The 9,740-nt window shown below is 41.3% G+C and overlaps 1 protein-coding gene across 1 annotated transcript; it reads left to right on the top strand.

Moving 5' to 3' along the window:
- Positions 1-5,845: 5,845 nt before the first annotated feature.
- uts2r3 (urotensin-2 receptor 3) lies at positions 5,846-9,470 on the top strand. The gene is made up of 2 exons (XM_061718409.1): positions 5,846-6,066; positions 7,322-9,470. The coding sequence occupies exon 2, from the start codon at positions 7,430-7,432 to the stop codon at positions 8,564-8,566; it is 1,137 nt and encodes a 378-aa protein (XP_061574393.1). The 5' UTR covers positions 5,846-6,066; positions 7,322-7,429; the 3' UTR covers positions 8,567-9,470.
- Positions 9,471-9,740: the final 270 nt, after the last annotated feature.

Genomic DNA, 9,740 nt, shown 5'->3' with positions numbered 1-9,740 from the left:
CCCGCAGCTGTGCCGTGTATCCAGATGAGAGGCTGGCATGCGCGCCGCCACACTACCTACTACTACTTTAAAACAAATCTATTCATTTAAAATTAAATTTACATTTACATTATTTGACTAATTCCAACTTGTTCCACTTGTTTTATGTTTGTATTTATTTATAATCTAACTATCCATGATGAACAGTTAATGGCAAAAATGAGTCCCACTATTTCCTGTCCATAGTGTAACCCACATTGATCAATAATGGGATTAATAGGTTTCTGCCTCTTTTTTAACGTATACAAACAATTACAGTTAAATATGGCCTCATAACCATAATTACCTCAATAAATACAACAGGGATCAAGGTAGGGCATCAACATGTGTGTGTGCAGGCATTTGTGTGTTTTAACTCATACTTAATCTGTTTTAATCTCAGTCAAGGAGGCTAGGAAGTGTCCTATGATGTCATGGACTCATTCTTTGGAAATAGGGATCAGACTAAAGATGATGAGGGCAAAACAACAAAGAAGCCAATCAGCTGGATCCAGCAACAGACATAAGACCTATATACCTTTCAGTGGAAATCCATGCATTTACACAAGTGTAAACTTAATCAATGGCACATATAAGCAACTAGTCAATGAGTGCCATTTTAAATTGCATAAGTGTTTCTGTTAAAACACGCTGTAATTACTATTGACCCATGGAAAACTCACTGGGAGGAGAGAGAGAGGAGGAGACAGACAAAGTGACGTGGGAGAGCTTGATGGCTTGATGATATCCGTGAATGAGTAAATGGACAAGAGGTTTAGAACAATAATACAGGATTACATTTGAAAAGCCAAATATATATGTTATATATATATATGCTATATATACACAACCAATTAACCCTCAATCCCATTTTTTAAAGTGTCATGTGATTATAATTTATCTTGTACAATTCTGATCCGTTTTGGTGCCAAGGTTGAGTCAGATGGATTATGTACAGAATATCAACTGGATGATAAAACAAAAGCAGAAAATCATTAAATAGGTTTTGCTTTGCGATTGTTTCAGTGCTTACTATGATTTTCCTGTTCGGGTCTAAACATATCAACTCTGGGTTGGAACTGGTTTTAATTCAGACATGGATCATCACTGTATGTTCTTGTATATCTCAAAAGAGTAATATTTCTTTTTATAAATATTGGTGCCATCTTTTACAGGTGTACAACATATATCACTTGGTGTGATTCAAGCAATCTCTTCTGGTCTAATGACAAATATGCACATCCATAGAAAAACATTTTCCTTCACTTATTTTACAAATTATTGGTGGATGATATACACCAACAGTGCTCTTGTTTAACCACTAAAACATCAACTAGCATCTCCATTGTCCCATCCTCAATCGTGGCTTAACCCTAATTACATAATGATTCATTTAAAGTGCCAGAATATAAAGGGCTAAGGTTTGTATACGAAACATGATTGACCACAGTTTTTTGGTTGTTGTCATTGTGGTTTGTGTGTGTGTGTGTGTGTGTGTGTGTGTGTGTGTGTGTGTGTGTGTGTGTGTGTGTGTGTGTGTGTGTGTGTGTGTGTGTGTGTGTGTGTGTGTGTGTGTGTGTGCGCGTGGGGGGGGGGGTTACTTTGAAGACGCTTTTGTGTTTGTTTCCACCGGGGGAAAACGTGGGTGCGTAATACTGTAATACTGTGTAATACTGATTCCAGACCACCAGTGGGCAGGTTTTAACAATTTATGTATCCAGCAGAGAGTTTACTGTTAAACGGACTTGGAAGCTTCATTTCTACACTGGTGATCAGCCAATCACATTGAAGGGCAGCGAACTGACCGGAAGCGTACACACCTGCACTCTGAGGACATAATGATTATAGACCAAGTTCTGCAATCAGCAGCAGCTGTGCAGACAGGAATAAGTAGAGGTTGTGGTGGTTTTTTTATTTGTTTTGTTTTGTATTTTTTTTTTTACTTGGAAGATGCTAATCAAAGATGACAGCATACCATATGAATGACATTAATCTTGTTTGGTAAGCAGGAATTCAGCTCCCCGCCTGCCTGGTTAACTACTGGCAGCCATGCCAACATTTGACATCGGCCTGTGAAAAGCCGATCTGATTTCTGCAGATGGTGCAGCAAAGCCTGGCTCACAAGTAACACGTTCCAGATTGTATCATGGTCACCCAAAGTGCAGATCCAATGCTCGGTGTTTTCAGGAGTAGGCACATATTGGTTCAGTGTGCGGAGTCCGCCCGCAGCAGCAGCACTTCAAGGGGCCAGCACAGAGGCCAGATCTCCAGCAATGTGCTCACTAAAAACCACACAGATGCTTTGCGTCATGGATATTGCTGAATCAGCTCAAGAAAGAGGATCCCTGGACCCTCAATGAGATATTGTTGGAGTACTATTATTATTCATGATTTGTTGAATTACCTCTTAAATTTTTTCATAAACCCACAATGTCATCTTAAAGGCTCCAGAAGGCTCAGAAAGAAGTCCAAAGAATATTCCTCAGGACCCTAAATGAAAACAGATTGATTGATTGATTGAATTTGCAATGAAGGTGATGGAACGTTGTAAACTTTGGACTGAGGACACTCTCACTCAGGACAAACTCCTGGCTTGTGTTGAGGGAACAGAAATTTGATGTGCAACTGCAAACGCACACAGGCACGGGGAGGGAAGGAGCGAGGTGAGCCCCGGGGGATCAATAACTCATCACAGGTTGCGAAGCGGACTGGTCCAACAACAGTTTGTCACACACACAAACAAGATGTCCGCCCATTTAATCAGGCCAACGGCAGTGAGGACGCTCAATTTGTCAGTCAGTTTGCTTAGAAACAGTTAAGCTAATTAATGAAATGAATGATGCAAGCAAGGACGTCCAGGAAAGGGTTAGGGAGTTGTTATTGCTGGTATTTGTCATACTTTGATTTGACGTCTTACAGCTCCTTACTTTGGGTTTGCTTCAAAAAGAGATAAAGATATTACAAAATATTGAAAAACATGTCCATTCACTTCTGCTTTTGACAGTTTAAAATCAACTGTGTACAATACAGAAAAAAAAAAATTGTAAAATCATTTCCAGCTTTTAAATAATGCAAGTGACCCAAGTGATCCTTTAAATCACCACTATATTTAAATTGACTTTGGTTTTATGATCATATTATACCAGTGGATACACTATGGTCCTTATGACTGACTGTTGACAAAAGTTGAAATTATTTTGCCTTCTAAAATATGGAAAAACATATATGTTTAAAAAACATATATAATTGAAAGTGCTGACAATAATCAACTGTAGACAGTCCATGAGCTTAAATGTATAGCTACAATCACTGTCCCAGTCATCATGTTGAACGCCTCACTGGCAACAACAGCACGAGCTGTCATTTTCTAATGTCTCCTCTTCTGTCTTCCACATTTACATACAAGATTTATGCGCGCTAATTAATAAAGGGAATCACATCCACAGCAAAGGCATCGAAAACAAAACCCATAGCTCAGGTAAATGTAATTAGAAATTACAGTGGGTGTCTCCACCGGCTGAGATTGATGTGCTCTGACAAATACAAATAAACAGCCCAGAGCTCGGACCCCGCCCCGCACCCCCATGTTTGCATGTTAGACTTAAGGAGTAACAGCTCCAACAGCTGGGTTTCTTTCACACTTCATATAATCCGGCTCCATTTCTTTCCATCTTAATGTAAATCTGAGATGGCTGAATATCACTTCATTGCAGGTTTCTTGCTACCTTGGCACTCATGCTGCCTCCTCCATTTCCACCCAACACGTCTTTGTAGCTGCTCATCTTCTCGTATGAAGGAACAGGGGGCTTCTCATGCCTCTGCAGCCCTATCCCCCCTCTGCCCTATTTTGGCATGCCTGTGCCAGGTATTTGTTCAAATTCCTCACACCCTGTGGGGATAGGTATGTCCCCCCCACCAGTACCACCTCCCCCTTTAGTCTTCACTGTCTGTCTCTGTCTATCTTATGTACGCCAGCACATGTATGAAGCTGCCGACGTGAACTCCCCACCACCAACATGAGGCACGCAGCCTGCACATTTTACCGACTGTAGTCACAACTAAATCATTTCCAAGTTGTCCAGCCTCTCGAAGCTGGCAAACCGCAGATGTGGGTTCGACAGCTGTCCGAGCCAAAAACAACTCAGTGGATAACAGGCAACTGAGAGTTGCTTTTGATAACCGCTGAAAGACCCGTTTATTCAGTGATGCTGTCAAAGTGTCTACCAATTAAACTGTGCTCTGACATGGAAAAATGTTGATCCAGGCGAGTATAGTGGATAATTAATTTCCTCTATAGTTTAAACACCAGATCACCATTTAAATCCCTCATGGGGCTGTGAGGTGCCTTGCGTTTGAAAACGAGCTGCTGTGGTATTGACATTGGGTCAGAGTTGAAGTGCATTAGTTATTGCAGTGCGTCACAAAATGACAGTGAATACCAGTGATACGCTGGCTCAGTGGGACTGTCTCTCTGCTTTTCCCACAGACACGCGAAACTCAATTTCAATCTTACTGGAAGACTCAGTTTTGTGAGTGTGATTGCATTTTCCAGGTGCCAAGTGAGAAAATTTGATTTATTCAAAAAGAAAGCCATGTCGAAAATCATTTTTAACGCTGCTCTTGATTGACCTTTCTCCCTGCCCTTGAGGAGATTTCTGAAGCCACAAATCCATAGTGCATCGTGCTAAGCTTTCTCTTTGTTTTAAAGAGTTGAAGTGAATGTTGGGGAACTTAAAAACACATCAGAATGCCTGTATGTCCTCTAATGAAACATCAGCTCTTAACCCCTTTCACAAATTAATTGATATACAGTTTTAAATGTTCATTATTATGTGATGCTCACTTTGAAAAAATGTATTTTCCATTTTTGTAACAATAGAAAATTTTAATTTTTAATTGCTTTAAATTGCTATCAAAATTACAAAATTGCCGTGCGGAGATTTAAAATATAAAAACAGTCCTTGTTCACTCATTAACCAGTAAATTATGAATGTTCCTGTTGTTTTTCTTAATTTTCTGTCTTTAATATGAGTGATCCAATTAAGTGAATAAGCACTATATTGAATAAACCATCCCCTTCTTTATGTTTTAAACCATAAAGCTTTCATAAATCAACTGCAATAAAATGGTAGCTTTATAATTTAATGCAGCTGAGTTATGCAGCATGTGATTATTTGCCAAAATATGACATTATATGACCATTTACGGTCAGAATATTGACTTTCATGGAAAGCTCTTGCAGTGGATTCCCGGTGAGATTTTTTGCTCGGCTCAGAGGTATTGAAATCATTATAAAGTCGTTATAAATGATGTAGCATATGTTTAAACCTTTGAAATGTGGCTGTAAAGTATGTGAATTTAAAACACACACTAATATCAATTTTATCTGTGTCTCAAATTCTTACAGCGCTACTCAGCCCTGCTGTGCATGGGCCAGTTTAGTCAGACTGCTTTCATAGTCATAATTCAAAGCAACTGAAACGAATAAACTGTAATTTTCAGAAATATTTGCTATGAAAGCTGCCCAAATTTTTCAAACAGATTTCAGCCACAAACCAAGTAATTTCCCTGACACAATCAACTGTTGGAGAGGGAAATCTGTGATCAGGGAAGTCGATCCTATAAATTCCGAGGAGCTTGTAATGATAGAAAGAACCCGAGCACATTTAATTCACTCTCTGTAGGGGCTCCAGGACCCTCATTTAGGCCGACACTTGATATTAATATTCAGTCCGCAGGATAAACCCCCTCATTCTGTGTCCCATCCCACTGCTTACCCACTCACACACGCTCCACAGTTTGACTCAGACAAATCAGTGACTGATTGAGGACACAGAGCTGCGCTGAGGACTGAACAAGACGGACAGCAGGGATCAGATCGCGAACTTCAGAAGACTGGCCCCTTCCAACTTCAAATCATCACCTCCTTCAGCTGCACCTGAACAGATCAGGAGGACTTCAAGACTTCAACATGGGAAGTGACTTTTTCCATCCACCAGGTCCAAGGAATAGTATTTTTTTCAGCTTCTTGGATTAAACAGCTCTAAAGTAAGTAAAAAAAACAAAAAAAACATGAACTAATAGACAGGAAACTATAGAACTAGATACATAAATATGTATATATTTTGAGGGCACAACATGGGTTTTCATATGCAAGATTATAGTCCTTTTTCCATTGGGACGATTTATAAAGGAAATTAGAGATTATATGTATTCATTTATATTTATTTGAGTACTTTCTAGCCATTAAACATATCAAGGTCATAAGGATGCCGTTTGCATAGTTTTGAAAATAAAATGATTCCTAATTTTGACAGGGACACAGCACACGCGTGTTGTCAAATGTTGCGAGTTGGTATGTTATTTTACTATTTGAATCGTGAAATAATGCAGATTTCCTGCTGGCCGATGTTTAGTGGTTAACACAGCTGTTATTTAAAGGGGAGCCTCTGCGAGTCTGTGCAGCGGGGGGCGACTGTTCCTGCAAAGTTCAACAGTAGCTTTTAACCCCGGAACCCCCCCGGGTCAGCCACCGACACCGCGCCTGTCCTGTCGCGTCAGATAATGTTTCTCCACAAAGTCATCCGTTCTGAAGCAAATGTAAGTTTGTCTCACAGAATTCGCTGCTGATTTTTTTTTTTTTTTTGGTACTTTTTCCTTGAACACGGCGCCAGACCGCAGTCCTGTTGCGTTATGAGTCACGCACCAGTCCACATCCAAACCACCGGCGCGTAAAAGCGCGCAACGCACGCACAAGAAATATAAACAAAAAACATGGCAATTTAGCACGGGCATGTTCGGAAGAAGTTGTAAAACATGCCTGCTGTAATGTTATTCGCTTTTGTCTTGTTTAAATTAGCCGAATAGCTGCCAATCCGCTGTCCTTGAGAAGGAGGTCTCAAGCCAGATTTACAGTCTTCACTAGGAACCCCCGACAATCCAATTATTTTACTAAAACTGTAACAGGCTTGCTGGTCTCCTATAAAACTGTGATGGCTGTGCCAGCCAGAGCAGGTTTTTGCTGAAACATAAACCATCCTCGTTTTGCTGACATTTTCATTTAAACATGTTTACATTACTTTATTTACTTTAATATTCTTTCACCATTGCACATAAATCCCACTGCAGCACCCTCAGATATACAGATGGGAGTTTTAGCTTTGTTGTTCTTCACACATGTGTATCAAGCAAATAAAATATCCTGAAAACAAAGATTACAGAGAGGAAATGACAGAAAACTTACACATATTGTTTTATTCTCCTCTCCATTTGTTTCTACTTCTTGATTCACTCCACCTCCTAGCTCTTTCTCCTCTCTGCATCTTTATTTTAACATTTTTTAACAGTCTGTGTTTTCATCTTTTACCATTTGTAATCCTTCTAACCTGCAGACCTTTTAACCTTTCTGATCATGGACCTTACAGGTTCTTTGCCTCCACCCTCACCCTACACCTTAACTATTCTCCCCAATATCTCAGTGCCTTCCTCCTCTCCCTCCATCTCTCCATCCCCCAGCCTGGCGTCCACCGCTTTATTCTGCTGCCTCCTCTCGCTCCTCTCCCTGCTGGGCATCACCGGAAACCTTTACACTTTGGGCCTCCTTCTGAGGCGCAGCAGAAGTAGGAGAAGACGTGGAGCTGGACCGTCCTGCTGCCTAACAAGAATACCATTGCCATCCTGCCTTGCCAACTCTACCTCCCCCTCCTCTTCCCCTACCTCCTCTCCATCCTCCTCCTCTCTTCACCTCCAGGTGCTGAGCCTTGCTCTTGCCGACCTGCTCTACCTTTTCACTGCTCCCTTCATTGTGTACGACAGCTTGGCGTCTGGATGGACCTTTGGAGAGCTGGGTTGCCGTCTCCTTCTGAGCCTGGACCTCCTCACCATGCACGCCTCCATCTTTACGCTCACTGCCATGAGCATGGACCGTTACCGGGCTGTCGCCCACCCTTTACGCACGTCCTCCACGAACTCCTCCAGCCTGCTGCGGGTAGGCCTGGCGTGGGGGCTGGCCGTGGCTCTCAGCTTGCCGATGATGATCACTCTGCACCTTGAGGACGGGGAGAACAATGAGGGCCAGCTGTGTGTCCCGGCGTGGGACGAGCAGAGCTCCAAGGCTTATCTGAGTGTGCTGTTCTGCACAAGCATTCTCGGTCCCGGGCTGGCCATCGGAGCACTTTACGCCACCCTCGGCCGGCTTTACTGGGTGTCCCAGACCCGGCCAGCCTGGGCCAGTGGGAATACTACTTGTACCCCTCGTGCACCTAAACCCAAAGTTCTGCTCCTCATCCTAGGTATTGTCATTGCTTTTTGGGCCTGCTTCCTCCCTTTCTGGGTCTGGCAGCTGCTACCTCTCTACCAGCCCGACATGCTGCGGACGGTACCGGTGGGGACACAGGTGACAGTGAATCGTATCCTCACGGGGCTGACTTACGGAAACTCCTGTGTGAATCCCTTCTTTTACACACTATTGACTGGAAAACGAAAACGTAATCAGCAGGTGCTTACATCAGCAAATCAGCTCTGCCGCAAGAGCAGCCCACTGCAGTAGTATCTATTAATCTCCAACGGTAGACGATAATACAAGTGTGCACATGGAAGTGCTTTAAACACTATACGCACACATGTGGGAAGGTGCAGAAATGCATTATGATTTCCACAACAGCCACCAAAGATGACAGACTTGTCCTTTAAACTGTGCATTAAATATTAAAGAATATAAAATAAGTGACAGCACTTTGTATAAATTTTTTGTGAAAGGACAACATTTCTTGTCAGGAGATTAAGAGTCAAATATATTAGATATATAGAGAGTTTTACCAGCATATAATGACAATCTTGGTAAGATATATTACTTAATGTTATTTCTACAAAACATTCAAAAAATTGGATGAATTAAATTAAACAATGCAATAGCAACAAAGTTTACATCCTGATGATTTGGTTTTAAAGCATTTTGTAACATTGTTTATTGTAATAATGGCTAAGTTACACAAATGGTTTCTATAGAAATAACAATTGTAAAGTTGTTTAACTCAAGGATTCAGGATGGTTATTTAGTCAAAGGACTACGGTTATATCAAGACAGCAGATCTTATGCCATATGTTGCGCATGCACATTTCCAGTGAAAGCCTGATGCACCTCTGTTTGTTTTCAGAGAACGTTCAAAGAAAATGTTTGTTTTTGAACAACTGGTTGTGTCTGGCCAGGACCTCGATGGGACATCTTTCTGAGACAATGTTTGTTGACATAATGAATTATGTTTAAGTGGGTCCAGAGGATTTTGTTTTCCTCTGCTGAACCCTGACATATCTTAGAAAAAAAAAAGTATTTGCTATAATCTTGACCTGCATGTTGGGTTTAAAAATGTACTTATTGTTCAGAATCATGCAATGCTTTGCATGGCTTTTACTGGTGTTGACTGTAACTGAGTTTTATAATATTGCAGAGTATGTTGTCCTGAATAAACTAAGCTTTCTTTCTGTAAGTCATTGTGTCACTGGCTCTTCAAACACTGACGTAAGTATCCTGTTTGGACTCAACAAATCACGCACCATATAACTGACATTTACACTCAACATGACTATAGTACACAGCAAAATCCACATTGATGAAACATCTTGAAGTTGCCCTCGTACTTTTGTTTGTGTCTCTATCCGTGACTCTAGGCGGTCTTCCAAATTTGTGAAGGCCTGTCTCTTTCTGTTCAACTCAAAGGCTGCAC

The sequence above is a fragment of the Cololabis saira genome, chromosome 3 (genome assembly GCF_033807715.1).
Source record: "Cololabis saira isolate AMF1-May2022 chromosome 3, fColSai1.1, whole genome shotgun sequence".
Taxonomy (NCBI): domain Eukaryota; kingdom Metazoa; phylum Chordata; class Actinopteri; order Beloniformes; family Belonidae; genus Cololabis; species Cololabis saira.
This window is presented reverse-complemented; position numbering and strand designations above follow the sequence as displayed.

Coding starts and splice junctions, on each gene's coding strand:
- uts2r3 (XM_061718409.1), top strand. CDS start 7,430: ATGGACCTTACAGGTTCTTTGCCTCCACCCTCACCCTACACCTTAACT.